This window comes from Gallinula chloropus (assembly GCF_964237585.1).
Source record: "Gallinula chloropus genome assembly, chromosome: 1".
Taxonomy (NCBI): Eukaryota; Metazoa; Chordata; class Aves; order Gruiformes; family Rallidae; genus Gallinula; species Gallinula chloropus.
Genome location: NC_140085.1, coordinates 73,088,289 through 73,111,533, shown reverse-complemented (window position 1 = coordinate 73,111,533; position 23,245 = coordinate 73,088,289). Strand labels below are relative to the sequence as shown.

General features: G+C 43.3%; 1 protein-coding gene across 1 annotated transcript; it reads left to right on the top strand.

Moving 5' to 3' along the window:
- The first annotated feature begins 2,974 nt into the window (after positions 1–2,974).
- On the top strand, positions 2,975–21,995 carry SAMM50 (SAMM50 sorting and assembly machinery component). The gene is made up of 15 exons (XM_084273228.1): positions 2,975–3,113; positions 6,545–6,655; positions 8,206–8,307; positions 9,275–9,362; positions 10,116–10,222; positions 12,151–12,281; positions 12,493–12,580; positions 13,132–13,260; positions 14,561–14,632; positions 15,741–15,827; positions 18,242–18,312; positions 19,083–19,150; positions 19,821–19,967; positions 20,883–21,024; positions 21,785–21,995. The coding sequence occupies exons 1-15, from the start codon at positions 3,093–3,095 to the stop codon at positions 21,828–21,830; spliced, it is 1,410 nt and encodes a 469-aa protein (XP_084129354.1). The 5' UTR covers positions 2,975–3,092; the 3' UTR covers positions 21,831–21,995.
- Positions 21,996–23,245: the final 1,250 nt, after the last annotated feature.

Genomic DNA, 23,245 nt, shown 5'->3' with positions numbered 1-23,245 from the left:
AGAGAATCACTTTGTTTATTGCCAATAAGTCTTGGAAAATTATCTGTTTACAGCTTCCTGACAAATCTGCCTTGGGAATTCTACTGTTTATAAGGATTATAAAAACAGTGCTTGCTATACTAAGTAACAGACTACAACTCTGTTGAAGCACCAGCTCAATCAACTGTAGTAAGACTTGTAGTAAACAGTGTCTCTCTGGAAATATTTTTTTTTAAATCTACTTTCAGCATAGAAGTGTAAATTCTGTATACACACAAGCATCAATAACAAAAGCTTTTATTAAAATGTAGTTCTTAACAAAACAATGTTAGGATGACTTTTACAGCACTTAAGCGAAACTGGACTTTTACTTTGTAAAGGGAAATACACAAAGAAGCTCTTTAGTGGCCTCCAGTGTCCACTTGCCTTATGTTTAAACGTTCTGCTGCGTCTATGGGGAAGCTGCCTGCACGAGGTACTGTAGGAACAGTATTACTCTAGGCTGCTGTATGTATTCCACAGGTCATAATTATTACTTCTTCTCCATGGCTCTTCCCTTTTCAATGCTTCAAGGGAAGAAGGCATAGAAGTGACATGCTCCCCTGAAGTGTAAACAGGTGCAGTTTTGGTGACTTAAGAGGATTTCTTTTGTACTTAAGGGTTTAATACTTGACTAAGTATTGAAAAGTAGGTAAAACAGTGATTGTGATTAGCAGCAAACAGTAATTTGAGGAGGTGTGTATTTTACAGAAGTTGTTAACCAAAATCAATGTGTAGTAAGTGATGGTTGATGCTTAGGTCTTCTCTCTGATTGTTGCCCATTTTTTATTTTTTTTAAATTCTCCCCCTGCCCAACTTCAGATATTTTTCTTCCCTTCTTTTACTTCCCTCTTTCTTAAGTAAGAAGAAAAAAGTTGTCCCTCCTGTCTGTGAGGTATGATAACCCAAAGGAAGTTTTCCAAGACTGATCTTTAGAAGAATCAGATGTCTTAAGTCTTAGTGGAAGTATCAATATCCAGGGAGCTGTGCAAAGGTCTGAATGAGTTGAAAGTCAGCCAAATCATACTTGTATTGAGTGATGAGTGTGTTTTAAACTCTTTCCTCTACAAAGGTTCTATGTAATTTTAATAAAGGATACATCCGCAGAAGTCAGTAACTGTTTTGATTAAGGCCATCATTTCCATCTCCTTAAATTTGTACAAAACATGAAAAACCATCAAAAAGAATAGTTGAAGTTGTTCAGGCATGTGTTTGGGGTGGGAGTGTGACACTTGGAAGCTGCTCATGTGAATCATCTGCTAGTCAGGTGCAGCCCAAGGAAGAGACCAAGGGTGCTTACAGAGAGTATCTTGCACAAGGTGTTGCAGTATTAATTAGGTTGTGATGCTCAGTGGAGGGAATGTCGGTATCCAGAGGTCTGTCAAATAACAAAAATCTAGCATTGCTGAATTGGAACAGCCTTTAGGCAGTTTCCCAGTTGTGACTTCCTGAGGCGCTAAATTTTACAATGTTAAAATCTGTTTAGAATGGCAGGGGATGGGGGAGCAGGTGTCAAGCTATCCACTTCCATACTGTGTGAGACTGGTGCTATTTTACTTCACTCATCTGTTCATTTCTTCTCTGTGTGTCTATCTTCAAATTCTCAAAAAAAAAGTTGGAAGTGTTAAATCTAGTTACAATTAAAAGATGTTTTATATTGTCTTTATTTATAACTTCAACCTCTCTGTGATTTACTTTTATAAAGTTCTGCAAAATGTTTCTTTCTACCAGCATGTAAAGCAGGACTGCCGGGGTGTGCTTCCTTTCTGTGCACGGCGACAGTCCTGTTAACTGTGCTCCTTCTCTGGTTTTGTCTCCTTTTTTCTAAAATAAAGACAATCTCTTCTGTCACCCCTGTGGCCTGTACTTTCTTGAGTATAATTTACCACCTGTTAAGTTAAATTGGAAGGTGTTGAAGGAGTTTAATGGGTGTGAGGTGTGCTTAATGGCTGTAACTGAGGTTGCTGCTCTGCAGGGGGAGAGATGTGGGAACCTTCAGCTGGGCCTAGTCATTAATTGACCTGTGGTGTGGTTTTGCCCCAGATGAGCATGGGCACCATGCAGCCTCTCACTCTTAAAGAGGGAGTAAGAAAGGGAGAAGAAAACCCAAGAAACCAAAACCTTGTGGGTTGGGATAAGGATAGTAGTTTACTGGGATACTGGAGAGATAGATATAATAATGGGCCTTCATATCAAAATACATTAAACCTGTTGCACACAATGCAGTTTCTCACTGAATCACACAGCTCAGAGCTGTCTGAAAATAGACTGTGACCTGGAGCTGCCTGCTGTTCCCCTCACCAGCCCCCCTTTGTGTTGAGCATGATGCCATTGGTATGGAATACCCGCTTTGGCTAGTTTGGGTCATCTGTCCTGGCTGTGTCCCCTCCCAGCTTCCTGAGTGCCCCCTGCCTTCTCCTTGGCAGGGAAATATGAACAACTGAAAAATCCCTGACTGCTTGGCAACAACTAGAAACATCAGTGTGTGAACAGCACTGCGCTCATCCTGACTCCCAAACACGGCATTCCACCGGCTGCCAGAAAGACATTAACTCTATCATAGCTGCAACCAGCACAACCTGTTAATTGACCTGTTAATTCAAGACCTCTGCCCTTTGGGATCCAGGCAGCTGATGAAGTGCTTGGTGTATTGAACCCGAAACGCTTCAAAACCAGCTCCGCTCGTTACGTGTGGCTGGGAGAGGGAACGAGATGTCGCCTCCTCGGTCCCAAGTCGGTAACGGAGCAGGGGGCGGGCCGCAGGCGTAACGAAGCGCTTTTGACAGCGACGGGCTGTTAGGATGAGGGGCGCCGGGAGCGCTGCGTGCTGCAACGTCACTTCTCGCTGCCAGTTAAACCGCAGCTTTGGAGGCGCTACCGCCGCCTCCTCACTCCCCCTACTCCCTCCTACATGAGCTCCGTCCCGCCTCTTCCCGCTTCTCTGCCCAACGGGAGGCAGGGCGGGGCTGCCTGTCATGGCCGCCCCCGTGCTGCGGCCTTGAGAGGCAGCGGTACCCCACCAGCCCGCCCGGCCCCGCTGTTCCCCCGGCCGCCCAGCCCGCCCCTTTGCCGCCATGGGCACCGTGCACGCACGGGTAAGCACAGCAGCGTGGAGGGGGTCCGGCGGAGAGCGGTCTGGCGGTAGCACCCGGGGCTCGCTACCGTCCCCGGGCCTGGCCCGAAGGTCGCCCAGCGACCTTCGAGACAGGCCTGTCGACGGGGGTGAGCGCCGGCCGCTCTCCTCCGCTGGGTACAACGCGACTCATCGGGCCGACCAGCCTTGAGTGAGGGGGCTCCGCACAGGGCCGGGCGGCGGCCCCGCGGGGTTCCGTGCCCAGCGCCACCGCGGGTACCCGCGGCGGGCGTGCAGGCGGCGTGCGCGGGGCCCGTCTGGCGGCAGGCGGCGGTGCGGGCGGGTCGGGGAAAGAAAGGCAAGGGGCCCGGCCCCGCTCTGCTGCCGTCTCCCTTGCGCTCGGAGGGACCCTTCCCTTCCCTTCCCTTCCCTTCCCTTCCCTTCCCTTCCCTTCCCTTCCCTTCCCTTCCCTTCCCTTCCCTTCCCTTCCCTTCCCTTCCCTTCCCTTCCCTTCCCTTCCCTTCCCTTCCCTTCCCTTCCCTTCCCTTCCTCCGTAGCGGCGGTCGGGGTTGAGCTATCGGCGGGGGGCTGGCAAGAGCCGCTGTGGGGGTTTTGCCGTGGCTGGAGGTCAGGTACCCACCAAAGCTGCTCTATCACTCCCCTTTTTAGCTGGACAGGGCAAAGAATATATATTGGTAGGCTCAGGAATCGAGATAAGGACAGGGAGAGATCATTCCACAATCAGTGTCACAGGCAAAACAGACTCGACACAGAATAAAGGAAAGAAACTCTCTAATTTATTACCCTGCACTGAACACCCAGTGACACCAGAGTCGGGTAATAAGAAGCACGACCAGATTTTAAAGCACCTCCCCCAGCTCCTCCCTTCTTAGCAGACTTCAGTTATGATTTTGTTTCCCTCTTTCCACCCCATTGTGGCACGGGGAGGGGCAGGGACTGGAGGAATTGGGGGTTTTGGTCAGTTCCCCCAAGTTGTTTTCCTTCTTAGCTAGGAGAGAGCATTCCTCATACCCTTCCCCTGCTGCACTGTGGGGTCCCACCCATGGGAGACAGTCCTTCACAAACTTCTTCAGTGTGAGTCCTTTCCCACAGGGCTTCAGCTCTTCACCAGCTGCCCCAGTGTGGGTCCCTTCTATGGGGCACAGTCATAAATCACAGAATGTGGCTCAGTCTCTTGAGCTCAGACCACTCCAGCCTGGTCCCCCATGGGGTTACAAGCTTCCCCCCCAGCAAACCTGCTCTCACACAGATCTCTCTCTTGCTCTGCTCTGTCTCTATCTCTCTCCGTGAGTTGCAAGTGCTGGCAGGGGCTTGCTCCAACACAGGTCATGGCATCTATATGTCTCCACCTGCTTCAGCATGGGGCCTCTCCATGGGCTGCAGTGGGATCTTGTCCTTTTCCATGGGCTTCAGGGACATCCTTCTCTCTGGTACTTGGGGCACCTCCTCCCCCCGCCCCACTTTCCTGGCCTTGGTGCCTGCACAGTTTCTTACATCTTCTCACTCCCTTGTCTGGTGTCAAAAAGCACCTGCTTGCATTTTTTTTCTCCTAAATGTGATGCCCAGAGGTGCTGTGACTGATGGACTCAGCCTTGGTCAGCAATGACTTCGGCCTCGAGCCGGCTGGTGTTTGCTCTGTGGGGCCTGCAGAGAGCTTCTGGCTGCTTCTTGCAGAAGCCACCCCGGCAGCCTCCATTCTCCATCAGAACCCAGCCACGCAAAACTATGACAGCCAGGCTACATAAATGGAAACAAAACTCCAACCCAAACAAACCCCACAGCCCCAAACAGAACCGAGAAGCAAAGAGAAACGTCCCCACAAGTGCAGCTTGCATGCAGTGGGGAGCGGAGGTGGTTAAGTTTGCGCTTCCCCAGCAACCAGCAGTATTGCTCGGAGATCTGTGGTGCCTCACGTGCCTGAAGTGTTTGGAGGTCTTTGTGAACAGACACGTAAATCTCCAAATCCATATACCCTTGCTTGAAAAAGGAAAGTAGAAGTTTGAGTGTTTGTTGTGGCAAGAAATTGTGGTTATAGCAGCAGCAGGAACAGGTGTATCTGTCTTAACCATCAGAAATAACTGCAGGGAATAAGGGTAAGATAGGCTCTGAAATACTTTAGGACGGCAATGAATTGCCTCAGAGAAGCATCTCAGGATACTTTCAGTTAAGCAGCACACTGAAGTGGTCTGCGTTACGGAAGGTGCAAGATCTGTGTGAGGCGGGTGATGAGAAAGGCTATGGGAGTATCAGTGTGATGGAGAAACGGTCAGTGGTGCCACTGACTGTAAAGCAGAGGAGTCACAGTGCAGATCTTAGCTCTGCTCAGTGAAATACCTCGGGGATTTGGCTTGAGCTACTTCCCCCTTAAAACAGCCATGGGGAGCCTGCACGGGAGCGTTTAAAACTGATGTAGATAGTTCAGGTATGGTTAACGTGTGACTGACCTGTTTGGGGGCTAAGAATGGTCTGGATGATTCCTTAAGATCCCAGGTGGAGTGCTGCTTTCCTGTGAGCCTGTGGAAAACCAGCAGCTTTTACATAAAGTTTATTTAGATTGAGGAATATGTTGCTGCAGTGGCTGTTCAGGCTCCAGCGTATCTAATTACCATGACTAATTTAATTTCTTTCTGTTTTTCTTTTTCCTCATGTTCTTGGGTTTATGTCCATCTGCAGTGTAAATTGATAGACAATATCGTGTGGATAGAGAGTTTTGTGTTTACCTTAAAATTATGGAGAGTGAGAGGAGATTCTGACTTCATTTAACTTGATGCTGATGCGTGACAGCACTTTACTATTCCAGCAATTCAGATACTCTTAAATAATGCAGCAAGTACTGTATTAGTGACTTAAGACTAAAAGTAGATTTACCGAGTTATCCAATCCTGACCTCTGCTTTTGCCCTCTGATGGATAGGGCCTGAGGTTCTGGAATATTTCTTGGAAGGATACTTTCAGAAGAAATACTGAAATCTAAAGCTGTATAAATCTATGCAAAGTGCCATGCTGGAAATGCCTTGGTTGGTTGGTTGGTTTGTTTTCAGTATTCATACTCCTCTCCTTCACAAAACCCCAAACTAAGTCGTGACACCCTGATTTTTTTAGATTTTTTTTAAGAAGATAAAATTAATCTTTAAAGTAAGAAGAATGCCTTAAAAATAAGGTTACTTTTCGAAGAGTGTGGAGTATTTTTGAGAAATCCTTCAACATGGAAGCTACTCGGCTTCCATTAACAATTTCAGCAAGGTGGTAGGTAACAGGTGTGCTGGTAATTCCCCTCTTTCTAGTTCTTCTCTTTTGCTCCCTGCCCCCACCTCCCTGTCCTTTAGGATCTGATGATCACCCTGCCAAGAAACAGGGTTCTTTTTCCTTGGCAAAAGGCATAAATCACAAATCCACATACTGTATTAAATGCAGTTTTCTTTTATGCTCTCAGAGTTTGGAGCCTCTCCCGATGGGCGGGCCAGACTTTGGTGCCTTGGGAGAGGAAGCTGAGCTGGTTGAGGTTGAACCTGAGGCCAAGCAAGAGATTCTTGAAAACAAAGATGTAAGTACCTGAACAACATCCTGATTTTTTTCTTAAGAGAAATGTCTTGGCACCCTTGCTTGTTTTTCCTAAGGGAACTTTCTAAAACTATGCTTTGAGATGTGAAAGAATTAAAATTAGTACTGTGAATTTAATCAGATGATATCTAGTTCCTCTTAATTTTTTTCTTCTACCACAGGAGTTGTTATTAAAATTCAGCTCTGAGCTAACAGACCTGTTTCCAGGTGCTACTTTCCCCTCTCTCTGATAAGAAATTACAGCTTCTGCAATGCTGCCTAGAAGCAAACCCAGCGGGTGTCCTTAATCTGCCAGGTTAGGGTAGGGTGCCACCCTGTGAATTATGTTACTAAGGGAAATACTTAACTTCAGCAGAGGATGGTAACATTTTCTTTTACTGTTTCACATGTAAAAGCACGTCTCTCTTGGCCCATAATATGTTTAGCCATGCTAGAGGGGTGAGATACCGTGTGTTACTTTAGCTTTTATTAAAGTTTTCCTTTCCCTTACGCTATCCGGAGTCATCCTCACTAGAAGCTTGGCAATAGTATTTGGGTTTTATTTAGTTCTTTATGTATATATTTTAAAGGGGTTTTTTTTTAAAGCAGTTTGCAGTAATGCTAGGCTGCTCTTGTTCTGCTGGTTTATTATATGCAGACACACAAAGCATTTGCAGGTTATTTTTCTTGGCACCCCTAAAATTACAATACACTGAAAAGGTTTAAACAATAAGGGAAATGCAATTGCTGTCATCCATTTGTACCAGCCAACCTGGAGCATGTTGTGATTTTTAAGATAAAAATATCCCAGGTGATTATATAACAAGAGGAATGATTTTAAGAAAACATAAAATCTCATAATGCTGCTGATCTTGTCTTATGTGGCTTAGTGTCTCAGTGTGATTTCTGCAGTGACTTATTTGTCCTTATAACACCGACAACTAATATCCCAGCAGCTGCAGCCTGTTAGTGTCTCTCCTGCTACAACCAGTGTTATCTTTGGTACGAGGGTTCTTTTTTCTTTAATTTTTGCGTTAAGGGAAGAACTTTCCAGAATTGTAGGTAGCACTGATTTCTGGCAGTGTAGGATGGCCATAAGTAGCCTAGTAATCTTCAGGGTTTTTCACTTGGACAACCATTTTTTTTTGCCTTGTTGTTTCTGTTACCCATTAAAAAGTGGTTTTATACAAATATTTAATTAAAGTTTCAAGATAGAGAAGAACACCTCGCTTATTTTGATTTGACAGTTGGTTTTAGTCTCACTGGTCTCTCACAGGCAGGAGATTTCACTCACCATTTCTAAATATATTGTTCAAAAGGTTTTTTAATGTAATGTTCTCTTTGTATCTTCTCAGGGATAAGCAAATACTATTCTTTGAATAAGATGGAAGGAGTAATTTCATAGAACAACTTCAGGAGATTTCTTGGTTTCTAAAAATCCTTATACCTAGTGTTAGGGTTGGACTCAATGACTTTACAGGTCTTTTCTAACCTAAGCAAATGTATGGCTCTATGCAGATTCAGTATTTGCATTCAATCATCCGTTCCCTTCAGGTGGTGGTTCAGCATGTGCACTTCGATGGGCTTGGAAGGACCAAAGATGATATTATCATGTATGAGATCTCTGATGTCTTCAAGGCTAAAAACCTCATTGATGTAAGTACTGAAGTGAATATTGGACATACTGTTTAAAAACTCAGGTTATGGTTTTCTGTCTTTTCCTGCTTTGGGCTCGTCCATTCAGACACAGGGCAACTTGACCTTGTGATATGGAAGCCCAACTTATATATGAAATACTGGCAGATAACCATATTTTCTGATGTATTTGGTTCCAAGATGCTGTGAGATTGCAAACAGTTCTCTCAGATGTTTTTTCAGCTTCACTCTTCCCATTTAAGAATTGCCAGCTGTGTAGGTGACACTGTCAGTTAATTTACTTCAGATAAATTATTGGATCTTGGCACAGATAACTGATGCCAGCTCCCACAGTGGATCAGGGTGTGAGCTGGGCTCTGTGTCCTTGCAGTTTTAGGTGGTGATTCATAGAATCATAGAATGGCATGGGTTGGATGGGACCCCAAAGATTATAGAGCTCCAACCCCCCTGCCACAGGCAGGGCCATCAACCTCAGGCCTGGATCTACACAAGGTTGCCCAGGGCCCCATCCAACCTGGCCTTAAACTCCTCCAGGGATGGGGCATCCACCACCTCTCTGGGCAGCCTGTTCCAGCACCTCACCACTCTTTCTGCAAAAAACTCCTTCTGGAGTATGGCTGGCAATTAGACCCAGACCTTGCTCTAAATTTAAACAGGTGAAGGTGTTTAGGGTTTTTTGTGAAAAGCATAGATGTGTAAGGTTTAAGTACTGAAGCCTACTTGAATAATTCATTTGAGTATTTTAATAATTAAGATGCAGACTAACAGAAGGTAGGGATTGAGCTGGATGCTCTGAATTGAATTAATTTATTTACAGATTCAAATGTTAAAGTGGTCTGTTTTGAAGACACATGTATCTGTCTTTTGTGTAGAAAATACATGAATATTGCATGTCTTAGCTGCATTTTGCCTACTTTATGCCAGTAACTTTTTGATAACCTGAAAGACTGATCTTCTTATCCTGTAGGTGATGAGAAAATCACATGAAGCCCGCGAAAAGTTGCTTCGTCTAGGAATCTTCAGACAAGTAGATGTCCTGATTGATACCTGTCAGGGTATGTTCTAGCTCATCAATCCTCACCTTTTTCCCCCATACAGAGACACGTGCATTCCTATAATAGATCTGCCCCTGTATAACAGGTGAGACATAACTTGCTCTTTCATATACCTTTATACATGCAAAAATGAGTGAATTTCCAGCACTAGAATGCTTACAGTGCACAGCCCTTAGCCCAGAGTTTCAGAGGAGCACCTGAGGAGAAATTTGGAAATGTGTCCTGTACGTCAGTGTATTACACATCACATAACTGATGTTGTATCAGCACATCCTTGGTGCTTAAGGACATACTACTAGTCACTAGATCACTGCATGTGATCAAAAATTGGCTTATAGTATGTTTGCCTCCATCAGGTCCCTGCAAGGGCTGTATTTTGGAACAAGAGCCATAGCAGAACCCTGAGGGAACTGGGGAGAGGGGGCGGAGTGGGGAGAGGTTTCTGTTCATCACTGACCTCCAGACTGCTGGGGGCTCTGCCCTAGGGACAGCATTCTTGCCCTGTCCGGACCACTTTAATTTCTGGTTATTCTAGTGTAAGAGTTGTGTGTACATCTTTGGGTTTCAGCTGAACCAAACTCTGCACTCATATCCAAACGACACCTTTTTCTCAAGACATTTTTCTTTGTAATGTAGGCCTTTATTATCATTCAGCTCAGTGAGTTTTCAAATCAGTCAAGCCATTATCTGCCTGCATATCTTTAAATAGCTGCTTAGACATATGATTGTTTGTTTGGTCATTTCTTTGTGTAGGAGATGATGCCCTTCCAAACGGTTTAGATGTAACATTTGAGGTGACGGAGTTGAGAAGGCTAACTGGAAGCTACAATACTATGGTTGGCAACAATGAAGGCAGCATGGTATGGATTATTTCAAGTAATTCCTTTTGCTATTTCTCTTGCTTACGTGTTTCAAACCTAGCAAGGAATTTGGTGATTAAATAAGTGAGGACTCAATCCAAGCCAAATTATTTTCTTGATCCAGCTTTACTAAGGCTTTGCCAGACCTTTGTCTCTAAAGAGTCTTTGTATTAGTCAGGCTTTCATTCAGCAAAAGCCTATTTTGAGCTAGGAGGAATGCTCAGTATGTTCATTTTTTAATTCTGAAAATGACTTAATTTTTTTCCCCCTTGTATTTCTTGATAATATTTAAGACGCTTTACATACTGGAGAGATTAGTAAGGATTTTGGCATTTAGTTTCTATAAGACCTGTTTAAAGTGTTTTGCTTCTCAGTTGAAATCCTTTATTTATGACTTAGAAATTGTTCTTGGATTGCACTCTTTTTAACCCAGTGCCAGTTATTCTTGAGCTGCAAAATGCACGGTGTCCCAGAACCCTACAAACTGTGGAACTTGTTTCCATTTGATTCAATTTAGGATGCAGCAGATTAAAATGTTGCCTGAAAAACATTTACCAATTGTCAGAGGAAGTAATGGCTGTACTGTGGCTCTGTTAAGGTCCTTTAAACAGGAGGGCTGGTGTAAGCAGATCGTGCTTTCACATGCTCATTCCTGCACACATCCTGCCTCCTCATGCACAGTGCAGCTCTGCCCGGGGCTGCTAGATAAGCCAGATCAAGGGACTGATCCTTTTCTTCTTAGGGGTATTTTTAACCTGGATAAGATCCTGCATGACTCAGGGGATGGTGTTTTGTGAGTGCAGGAAGAGTAGGAACTGCTCATGCAGCTCGGTTGCTGAGAGTAATGTCCGGGGTGATGTAGCCTGAATGAAACCAGTGGGGAATCCTGCCTCTTGGTTCTAGCACATGTGAAAATGGTCTGCAAGCTACTGTGGTTTCACTTTTTGTGCTTGGTTTTCCCCTCTACTTTGTTTTAATTTGTTAGAGGGAAGTAAAACAGTTGAGTGATACAAAAGCGTGATTCATATATGCTGGTATTGGCAGCAGAGATTGTTTCCTTAAGAGTTTAACAGATCTGATGTTTATTCTAATCCCTTAAATTCATCTGAAGCCTACAGACCTGATATTTCATACTAATAGCCCTTTGGGTTAGTGGTTCCTGGTTCAGTAATTGTGTTAGTAGCCATCATCACAAAGTTTAGGTGACTGATGTGCTCCCAGTAGCTGTCAGGCAAAGGCAGTCAGGATTTGGTAGCTTTGTGACATTCCCTTAAAATAGGACACACAACAGTAGAGCAGTCCTGGGTTGCACCCGTGCTTGGGGGAAACCTGCTCCATCCTTTTCTGCCAAAGGGCCAGGAGCTGCCAAGGTGATACAAGGAATTGTGTCAGCACAGGCAAAAGTGTTCTAACTAGCTGCTGGAGAAGTTTAATGGTGCCTTGGACTGTCCTCAGGACTGATTGCATTGTGTTCCTCAAGCCAGGAATACAGGGGAGTGACTCTGGCCTGATAGTTTTGCGTTGGCTTGTCACGGTGCTTCTGCTGGACCCTGTCTGAAACGTGGCGTTCCTGATGGTCAGCTGCAAGGTCTGCAGTTACCCTTCCAAAGACTTACTCTGCCGGGCTTTGGGACTGGCTGGGAGATCTTGCTTGATACAATAGCAGCACTGATGACACAGTGAGAGTGCAGATTAAGTCAGAGGCTGCTGTACAGCAACGAAAATGTGGGGATTTTGTGCTGTTGTGATGGCTTTTGCTGCCAGTGCAAAGAGAAACCTGATTTAAAAGAAAAAGACACTCAGTTACAACTGTTTTTAATGTCATTTCTCATTCTCGTGGTAGACACACTTGTCTTCAGCATACAGTAGATGCAAGATAGCAAACTATATGAAATGTTGTGGTAATTTGGGGGTTTTATTTTCTGTAGGTACTTGGGCTCAAGTTCCCAAATCTCTTCGGACGTGCAGAAAAAGTCACCTTCCAGTTCTCCTATGGAACAAAGGAAACTTCCTATGGCCTGTCATTCTTCAAACCACAGCCTGGAAACTTTGAAAGAAAGTAGGTGATTTGTTTTTCAGTACCTTGCTTTTTAGTGAAGGAATGTAAAAGAATTTTGAAGATCTTTCATTAAGCAATAATTCAATTTATTCCTTTGCTGAGGGCCTGTTAATAATGCAACAGAGCTGTTTTCCACAGTTTTGTCGTAATTTAAAACTCCACCTGCTCAAATCGCTTCACTTTAAAATCTACCAGTAACGTTGTGTTTCAGTTTTTCAGTTAACCTGTATAAAGTAACTGGACAGTTCCCTTGGAGCTCTCTTCGTGAAACTGATAGGGGAATATCAACAGAATTTAATGTAAGTGTAGCACAAGCATTGGTGGGACACATACTTCATTTACAATTAGTTCAGGTCAGGGCTGGCTTTCACAAACATTTGTTTACTTTTTTAATGATTGAAACACTTATGCACAGGGCTAACTTGTCCTTATTTGAAAGAGGTCAGCAATTTGAAAATGACAGAGGTAAATACACCCTGGTGTTTTTCTTAGAATTCAGTCTTACTTTGTCCACATAAAAATACTGATGTGTTTTCCTCCAAATTTTTTGTGTTTAAAGTATCATTTCAGAGAGGCAGCTGGTTGCCTAGCTTACTTGTTGAAGACCAGTTGAAGATATTTTTATTTGGGGTGGATTAAGTAGTGTGCACCTACTTGGAGACACCCTTGGCTGGGTCAGAATTAACATCGCTCTGAAATGAAAAAGGGGTTTCTCTGATCCAAGAGGTTTGGGAGAAAAAAAACATAGACCTGTGTATAAATAAACTTTAGAGAGAAAGATTTTTTTTCAGGCTAATGTTTATTTTAATTTTGTATCAACAATTTTTTCATGTCTTACTTTTATTTGTAGTTTCCCATCTGGAAGACCAATCACACACTGAAGTGGGAGGGTGTGTGGAGGGAACTTGGCTGCCTTGCTAGAACAGCATCTTTTTCTGTTCGAGAAGAAAGTGGACACTCTCTTAAATCTTCTCTCTCTGTAAGCTTTTTCCTGCTGATTTTTAAAAAACAAGTTATTTTGAGTAATACATAAGAATGATACCAAAGGAGCTTTTTTGCCTTTGTAGGTACTGTGTTTTATTTCAGACATCTTTTGCTGTGTTTGGTCATTCACACAGGGTCATCTGGGAAGTCCAAAGAGACAACATTGAATCATAGAACGGGTTAGGTTGGAAGAGACCTTTAAAGGTCATCTAGTCCAACCCCCCTGCAGTAAGCTGGGACATCTTCACTAGATCAGGTTGCTCAGAGCCCCATCAAGCCTGACCTTGAGTATGTCAAGGGCTGGGGCCTCCACCACTTCTCTGGACAGCCTGTTCCAGTGATCTACCACCCTCATGCTGAAGAATTTCTTCCTAATAGCCAACCTAAATCTCCCCTTTTCCATTTTAAAACCATTGCCCCGATCCTATTGCTACGTGCCCTCGTCAACAGTTCTTCCCCAGCTTTCTTGTAGGCACCTTTCAGGTACTAGAGGGCTGCTGTAAGGTCCCCTGGAGCCTTCTCTTCTCCAAGCTGAACACGCCCAACTCTCTCAGCCTGTCTTCATAGAGGAGGTGCTCCAGCCCTTTGATCATTTTTCTGGCCCTCCTCTGCACGTGCTCCAACAGGTACACGTCCTTCTTGTGTTGAGGGCTCCAAAGCTGGATGCAGTATTCCACCTGAGGTCCCACCAGAGCAGAGTAGAGGGGCAGAATCCCCTCTCTCAATCTGCTGCACCCCAGGATGCAGGTGGCCTTCTGGGCTGCAGATGCACATTGGTGGCTCAACATATTTTCATAGTAGACTGTTGCATTTTGGACATTGCATAGGCTGCCTTGTTCTGCTGGGACTCTCTCCCTGGCATCTGTTTGCAGAATTGTCTTGTTGTGTAGAAGACAGGATCAGTGAGTTTCCTCCTCCTGCAGTCACTGTGCCCTTTCTAAATATTCTTTCCTATAGCAGTTTTTGGTCACTTGTATCCTACAAATTCTAGGAGATAAACTATTTGCAGGTTACTGTCACAAAACTTGATTTTTCCCTTGGACATTGTTGCTTATCTATTTCTGTTGTGTGCCATGGCCAGGAGATACAAACCTATGGATGTCCTGTGGCCTCTCAGTTCAACCCTAAGTGAGTCTGTAGGTCCATTGTTTCCAGATCCATGAAGCTACCCTAGCCTCACTTGGAGCGGCGGTTGTCTTCTGCTGTGTACTCAGTTTTTGAAGGAAAAGAATAGTGTCACTCTGTGGTATTCCAGGGGTTTGAGAACCTAAACCTGAACGTTTGATTCTCTCCAGCATGCCATGGTAATTGATTCCCGGAACTCCTCCATTTTGCCGAGACGAGGCGCTTTGCTGAAAATTAATCAGGTAGTATTATTGCATCACTTATGCTACTGCTGGATTTTATGGGGGAGGTTGAGTAAGCCTTAATTTATCTAATTGATGTTCACGTTAAAAAATATTTAAAGTTAGAAATAAATCCTAAACTGGGTAGGATACAGTGATAACCAGTATTGGCCTTTTATTTTTACAGTGTGTGCCTTTTAAAATCATTAAACCTTTTTTATGGTGGCAAATTTTCATTTGGGTACCATTGGTTGAGCAGCACAAGCACTTTATCTTGCCATTAGCATTAAATTATGTATCAGCTGAGATACATTATCCCTGACAGTATTTGCTCTGCACTTTACAGCAGATATTAAGTCTAACACTGTAATGTAAGACTACCAGACTGCGGTCCTGTTGCTACTTACAAAGTTGGTCAGTTTTAGAATTACAAAGGAAAGACTGGGTAAAAATAACCCTCAGAGGCATATGCACATATCATTTTGGCACAAAACATGATTTCCACTCTTGTTACTTTCAGAGCTTCTAGAAAAGCCAGCTTTTCTGCTGAATGGGTTAATACTTCAGCAGCCTTAACTTCTGCAGTGGTTTAGAAGCAGATTGTTTTGGAACTAGGAGTGCTACTGTTCCTTAGTGCTGTTCTGAGTGAGGAAGGTGGTTATCATGCAGGGTTTAGTTAACATATTGTCTGTTAGATGCTGCCTCTCACACTGATTCCGTCACTTGGCTTGTTATTTCCAACTAGCATTGGTTGGTGGGCTGGTTCTTCAGCCCTGCCTCTGTTCATGAGAAATCTTCTCAGGTCAAGGTAAATCCAGTAAGGGTTTTGATGGTGGGTGCTGGGTTTTCCAGCTCTGTTCTGTTTTGCCACTGCTTACAAAATGGCTCAGAAATCGATACCTTGGTTTAATATTTGGAGGAGAAAACCGTAGCTGATTGTTCTGAGGGCCATGCATGGTTTTTCCTTGGTCCTAAATCCAGTTGTCTTGCTATGCCATCCTTCTTGTGCAGAAGACACTGATGCAGACATGATGAAATGTTCATGCTGATGCAGAGATAAAGAAATGTTAGAGGGAAGAAACATCTAACACCCCTCACAACTCTTAATAAACAACTTATGTCTTTGCAGGAGCTGGCTGGCTATACGGGTGGAGACGTGAGCTTTCTGAAGGAGGATTTTGAATTTCAGTTGAACAAGCAACTTCTCTGGGATTCGGTGAGTCTTTTAAATGCTATCTGAGTAATAGATGGGATTTAGCAAGTGTGGTTATTGAGTCTGTGTTTTGTGGTGAATTTTTCACCATGGATTAGAAAAAGATCATGGAAGTGAAAGTTGGCTGGTGTAGAAACCTTGATTTGTTTTTTGGAAAGTGAAATACTCTTTATTTTTAACCTGACGTTTCTGCCATGTACAGTTCACTTCAGAAGTGGGTGTTTTGCAGAGAAGGACTCATTTGACAGTTAACTGCATGAACTGTTTTCTTTTCAGAAGTACTGTTGGGCATATCTGTTCTTTGTGATCTTTAAGAGTATTTTTTCAGAAACCTATTACAGCCTTTGTTCTGTCTCTTTCACCTGGTTATGAATATCCTGCCTAATATGGATTTAGATCTCTTTTGTCCCTGTACATTTGGAATACGTGGTCGCTGTGTTTTGTATCACAGCATGTAATTATTTCCTCTGTATAAAATTATCAGGCAGGCATGGGAAGGATGATGTCACTGCAACACTAAGCTTGCTCTGCAGCATTTTGAACTTCTTAATATGTGTGTACAATGAACAATTTAAATTCCAGTATGAAAGATACACGATAGTATGACAGATTTCTGAGACCCCAGTCTTGCCAGTAGAGCACATCCCAGATTTTACGGTGTGGTGTCTACATTGGTACTTTGGCTTGGAGTAACTGTGAGGTTTTGAAGCAAATTCCTACATCATCATTGCTTGCAAGTCTTGGTTTGGTTGGCAGAGCAGTTCTTGTGTACACCAACTATATTTCCTTCAGAGGAAATGGCACTGGATAACCCCAAGCTCATGTTTAATGTACTCCAGCCTCCTCGGAGAACAGAGAGTTCTGAAATTTCAGAGAGCTAGTAGGTAGCAGTAGGGTTTTTTCCTGCTTAGTGAAACAAGAATTTATATACTGGAAATATTTCTGTCTGTGTGTAGAATGAAGTTCTTTAACACATGGAGGTGGTGCAGTAAGTTCTTGGATCATAGGTGAGCGGGGAATTAAACAGCCATTTCCATGATGAAGAATTAAAAATCAGAAGTTACAGTAATCTGCATGCAAATATATTAACCAAAGCCAAGCCAAATCAAGAGTTGAGAAGATCTCTGTCTCTTGAAAGCTTAAGAAGTATTGGAATAAAGAAGAAATTCCAGGAGACTGGAGTAATACTAGCATTGTGCCAGCAGTACAGCTGAAAAACTCCCAGGCTACTTCTGTGGTGCGGATACTAATCAACGGGTGCTGTAAGGATCTGTCAGGCTGCTGTTTTGTGCTTCTATTCTTAGGCAACTTGGTGCAATGAAGTTCTTGAATTAGACCAGTGAGGCCAACACAGAAGGACATTTTAAGGCTACCTGCTGTACCCCTTTCTTAATTATATCGTTGCACCTTCCATGTGGTGGAAGACAAGACATTGTCGGATGAGCGCACTTCTAGTTTGCTGACTGCCTGCTGAGAAAGGCAGCATCTTCTCCTGGGAAGTCATTTAAGGGCTTCATGTCTGGGCAAAGAGGGCTGTGCTCTTCCCATGGCTGCTGATAGGCCCGTACTGTGGATGGAAGCAAGGTGTATCTCATTGCATAATTCCCTGTCACCCGGCGCTCCATGGCGCACAGCTGGCTTTGGCACCGGCCGTGCGCTGTGCAGCCAGGGATGTGCACAATGAGTTCACATCTAATAATGGCAGGGGAGGCACCTTGGGGACTCTCAGGGCAGCAGGCAGCAGAAGCCTGCTGTAAAATTGGAGAAACTGCCCAACACCTTTGGCACCTGGGTGCTGACAGTAGATGTCACCGTCTGGCAGCTGTGCTTCTACTCGCTACGCAGGCAGCAAGCGAACGATGAGATGTGTTTGTTAGAGCGGTTTGGCTCCTGAGAGTTGATGTACAGGCAGGCAGCAGTGAGGTATGGGTGGGTATTTGATGCCAGTATAGTGAGTTGCAGAAGGTGGCTTTGTTTTACTATAAGGCTGATTCACAGACAGGCAGTGATTGTAGGTTTTTGGTAGCTATTAGCTGTAGTAAGCTTCCTTTGGGTAGTTTATGTCAGCAGCCTTGTCTTATTTTAAGACAATTCATAAGAAGGTAGGAACTGGATGAGCGTTTCCTGTAGCTGTTAGTGGATGAGTGTTCCCTCTAGCTGTTGTGAAAGCAGCACCTGCTTCAGACACGTTTTGAGTATCTCAAGATGTGGCACCGTATGAAAGAAAGAGGGCAGCAACGACCAAGAGTTTCCTGAACATACCATTTGTGCTATATCCCTGCATGGGCCCTGATCACCTGTAACTTTCTGCCAGACTAATGGGAGCTCTGACCCTTACTGAGCAATGAAATTTTACTAATACTGTTTTTTAGGGAAATGAGTTAATACAGATTAATAACAACTTTTTCCCTCCATAGGTTTTTTCGGCATCACTTTGGGGTGGAATGCTAGTACCTATTGGAGACAAGCCATCCAGTATAGCTGATAGGTAAGTTTTTAATATGTTTCTTAATTTTTTTCAATCAACCCAGATAATTTCTAAAGAAAACCCTATAGTAGAAGAGAGAAGCAGTAGTAATTCTGGTCCTGAGGTGAGCAAACCAAGTTTCTAGTTAGCTTTAATTCGCTGTTAGGTTGTTAGTACTCAGGCCGTGCCTTCTGGTTTTCATTTTCTTTATCAACATAATATGAATTTATAATTTGCTGTGTAGTAGCTCTGCCCACTAATATTTATGGTTGCAAAATGGTATTTGCCATCTGCAGGATTTTGTGCCAGGTATGGGTAACCCTGTAGGTATTTTAGGAGTAAAGACATGTTGTAACTATGTTGGCTTTTTAGGCAGTTTCGCCCTCCCAACACCTGTGTCCAAAGATCACTAGCAGAAACTATTTAGACTTAAATTTATTTACAGTAAATACTAAGTATCACCTTCACCTGTGATGAGATCTTAATTACAGTGGTTCTATCAAAATTATTATGACAGAATTGGGCAGTATTTGATTCTTCTTCAGTGCTGAGGAACCTTCAGGTTTCTTTTTTGTAAATGACAGAAGACTGATCTTTAATGCTTGCATCTGATTTTTTTGCCAAATGCATTGGGATTTTGATATAATTTCTTGTATTTCTTGAAATACACTTTAGTAAACCTGTTACAAAATTACCTGTGACTCTGAAAAGCAGTGTTAGAGGTATGGGTAGGTGTTTGCAAAGATGTCCTTCAAGTGAAGCATTAAATTCCATTTGACTGTCTTCGTTAGGTTTTACCTTGGTGGACCAACAAGCGTGCGTGGATTCAGCATGTACAGCATTGGACCCCAGAGTGAAGGTCTGAAACTTGATTAAATCCCACCCCTCTGACAGTACTGTAGTTAATAGTGTGTAACAAAGAAGCACATTCTCTCCTTAAGCTTTCTTTTGCTTAAAAATAATCACACTCATTCTGCACTTTGAATCTAAGAAGTGTTATGCCTTTGGTCTGTTGTTACAGTTCACAGTGGAAGAAGGCTCAAGTAGCTCTTTGTTAAGCCATAAACTACATAAACCAAGTGTGTGTGCAGACTTGCATACTCCAGGATGTCACTTTAATCAGTAAGCAACCTGCAAGCAGAAAAAGTTGCTACAAGACGGTTATAGCAGCAGCTGCATTAAGTCTCTTATTTGATAGAGCATATATGTTCAGGTAGCTTAGGGGAAAGGGAATGCAATCAACAGATGTGTTTGGAGAGCCAGGAGCCTCCTCAGTTCTGTTCCTTACTCTGCTGCTGTCTCGCTTTTATCAGTGGATTCAGTGTATTTTAAAGCTAATTGTCTAATTGCATCGTTATATGTAAAGAATTGCCCAAGTGCTAATTTTTAACTTGGTGAGGTTGGAGAGAGCTGGAAGCAAGAATTGTAACAGGGGTCGTGGTGCAATGTAAGAACACTTAGGGATGTGTTCTTGCTCTTTTGCTGTATTCTGCAGTAAATGCTTTTCTTCCAACATTTTCCCTATGTAGGTGACTACTTAGGAGGAGAAGCCTACTGGGCTGGAGGTGTGCATCTGTACACCCCTCTGCCTTTCCGGCCAGGACGGGGAGGGTTTGGAGACCTTTTCAGAACACATTTCTTCCTTAATGCTGGAAACCTCTGCAACCTTAACTATGGTAAGACTCAATAGAATTGTACATAACAAAACCTGCTGCTCTCTCTAGATGTATAAAAGCAAAAAGAAGGGAGCTCTTACCTGTCTGTTTACACCGAAGCAGTTTGTTTACTGTGTCTATTTTTGCTGCCTGGCAAAAAGCTGCTGCTAGAATTTGTGTTTTTGACAGATTTCCAGTGATTTTTTTTAATTCTCTCCATAAATTCTAGCACAGTTTGTGTGAAAGGCAGCTAGGATGGGAACGGTAATGTCTGTGAATTGGTGATGTTCGCAGACTGGTCTGGGAATTGATTAACACCTGCTCTACACCAACCTAAAGGGAGATTGGAAGTTGATGTTTTAGTAGGATTCTGATGTTTTCTGGGATGAACTAAATGAAAAATGGTGGGATTTGAGTGTAGGTGAGGATGTGGTAGCTGGTGTTTCAGCATTGGGTTTTTTTTTTCCCTTCCATCCTCAAGTTTTTTCAAGAGATATTTCAGGGTATTAGTGTACCATTTTTCATTATCAGTTCAATCAGTTTGGGCATATGGTGATACTGGAAGTCCGCTTTGCTTGAAGGAAGAGAGGTGGCATCCTTATGGGAGGGAAACATGTAGTGCACAATAGAAAACCCAACGAATCAACTTTAAAATTAATAGAGACCCACTAAAGACTTTCAGTTAAGCCTTTAGCACTCTTTTCCCCATTCATGCAAGTAAGTACTCTGTGGTGGGAAATGAAGATCAACAAGAAATCCAACTAAAAATCATAGTAGTTTGAGTCCAAGGTACTTGGCATGTATGAGAATTGCAGGTAGTAAGTTTTGGATCTGCAGGAGATGCCCCTGAGCAGTTGTTCTTCTGGCTTGGAAAATCCAGTTGGCCTTTGATCACCTTGACAATCTATTCTGGTTCTTCTGCTCTTTTGCTTTCAGGCGATGGTCCCAGAGCTCACCTGCAGAAGCTGGCAGAGTACATCCGATGGTCTTACGGCGCCGGCATAGTGCTCCGGCTTGGAAACATCGCTAGATTGGAACTTAACTACTGTTTCCCCATGGGAGTACAGTCTGGTGACAGGTCTGTTCTTGGCACCACTTTAATAGCAACTGGCTTTAGAGGTTTACGGCCCATCCACCTGGTTTTGGCAGAGAGAATCGCTGGCTTTAAATCGCCTTTGTTCTATGCCAGTTTAGAGATTTTTCAGCACTTGATGCTCTTCTTTCAGGCCACTATATTCATGTGGGTTTCACACTACTTCTGGTTTAAGACTTTGTGTCTTAGGTGTCAAAGTTCATTGAACTTAGGAAACATTGAAATGCATAAGTAGCTGTATGGCAGCCTTTATTTCTTTAGGGGAAATGAATGCTCAGATTGGTTGGGTAAATACTGAGTTTAATGTCTTTGCTTGAAAAATGAAAACAATTTAACTATAGATACAGAAAAAGGGAGGACAAATTAATTTGTTAGCAACCAATTATCCCACACAAAGCAAATGTTTTAGTATGTAATAGAAAAGCTTCAGGGGAGCTCTGAATACTGTGTGACATACTCTGTCTTTCGTGCAGGAGTTGGATTATGTTTCTACTTGTCATTCATATAAAATGTGATTGAATAATAGCAATTTGAAAATGATGGGCTTTATTTTGCAAGTGTAAATACTCCATATGGATGACAGATTGCGAAAGGATTTACTTTAAAAAGCCTTTGTTAGCCAGCATTTGAATTGTAACTTTCCAGAGGTTGAAAACCGTGGGAATTTGGGGCTAGGGAGAATTGATTTTAATTTCATCAATACCTTATCTGTCACTTACATTGTTTATTATTTGTTTCTTTTCAGGATATGTGATGGTGTTCAGTTTGGAGCAGGAATCAGATTTCTGTAATACAGAAACACTTAACATCAGTACATGAAACCATGTTCTACAATTGAAATCAAGACTATAATACAGCTTGATACGGTCTGACTTTTTCTTGAAACGCAGATACACTTCTGAGTGATTTACCTCTCAGGCTCCACAAGAAACTTCATTAAAGAATTGTGCTTTAAAGGCGTGTTGTACCTCTGATTTGTGTTAAAGACAGGAGAATGCAGGATTCTTGGTATTTCAACTTGCAGCTTTGTTAGAGAGCTGTGTCAGAAATGGGCTCTTGGATGCGGTTCAGGTGATTACAGTTGTCATTGGCCTGCACAGCCTTCGCTCCTCCTGCCACAAATCTCACGAGTGTTGGGCTGACCAAGCGTGAATAGGGCTGGAGTGTAAGTTAAGAGGGAACAGGTTTTATCCATCAGGAACTTCTTGTGAGCAAATGACCCTGAAAAAACTTCTGTTATGCATCAAAATTCTTTTATACAATTAACAGCTGTAAGTGAACCAAAATGTTCTGATTTGGATATATTTCACTGGTGTAAAATCATGTAGACTTAAATGCAGCCTGCAGCCTGAATTGCATACTGTAAAAGTTCCAAATCAGCTGTTCAGCACAGCAAATGCTAAAATTCAGGAGTAACTTTTAAAGCTTCAGAGTTCTCAGCCCTGAGGCAGTTTCCAGTGTTGTAATGGGTTGAGTGAAGGCATTGATTTGGGTCTTGGAAACAGACCTTTCTGTAGCGGTTACGAGGAAGGATGTCTAGCTACGTGATCCTGTGATCCAGCCGTGTTTGCTTTTGTGTGAACAGCAGGCCCACCCCTCTACTGACTTCTTTGGATGCTTATGTGACTTAAAAGTGACCTCCTGCTCTATTGCTTGGTATATGTTCCAGTTTTGTAAGGTTGGACTAATCAGTTTAGCTCAACTCATCTTTGAAGATGACGACATGTTGATTTTTCATACGTATCAATCCCGAGTTGTCATTACCCTGAGAGAACCTGAGCCTAGAATCCACTTCCCCAGCATCCACATGGACATTTATTTTTTTTTTGCTGTTAGGCACTGGCACAATTAAAATTATGATACAAAGCAGATTCCAAGAGAGTAGGACAGAAGCACAGGAGCTGTTACACTCCTGACTTCTTCCACATGGGGTGGGACACGCTGGCGAGCTGTTTGGCTTCACTGAATGCTGCCAGGGCAGCCCTGAAATCTCCCACCCGGACAAGTCAGCGCTAACACCGCCCTCTTTAAAGAGACCAGAGACTTGTGAGGTGCTTTAGCACTGGTTCTCTCTCGCTGTAGGGCAGTGAAGTAACTCAGCTCCTGCTGGTAACTCCCTTTCCACAGCAGGAAGGGTCTGCTTGACTGAACGTACTTCCCTTTTTCCACAGCTGCAGCAACAGGCTCACGGAGGTTCAGAACAGAA

Excerpts from the sequence above, each read along its gene's own strand:
- SAMM50 (XM_084273228.1), top strand. The coding sequence starts at position 3,093 with ATGGGCACCGTGCACGCACGG. Across the intron at positions 3,114-6,544 it reads TGGGCACCGTGCACGCACGG|AGTTTGGAGCCTCTCCCGAT; the intron begins GTAAGCACAGCA and ends TTATGCTCTCAG. Across the intron at positions 15,828-18,241 it reads AGCAACTTCTCTGGGATTCG|GTTTTTTCGGCATCACTTTG; the intron begins GTGAGTCTTTTA and ends TTCCCTCCATAG.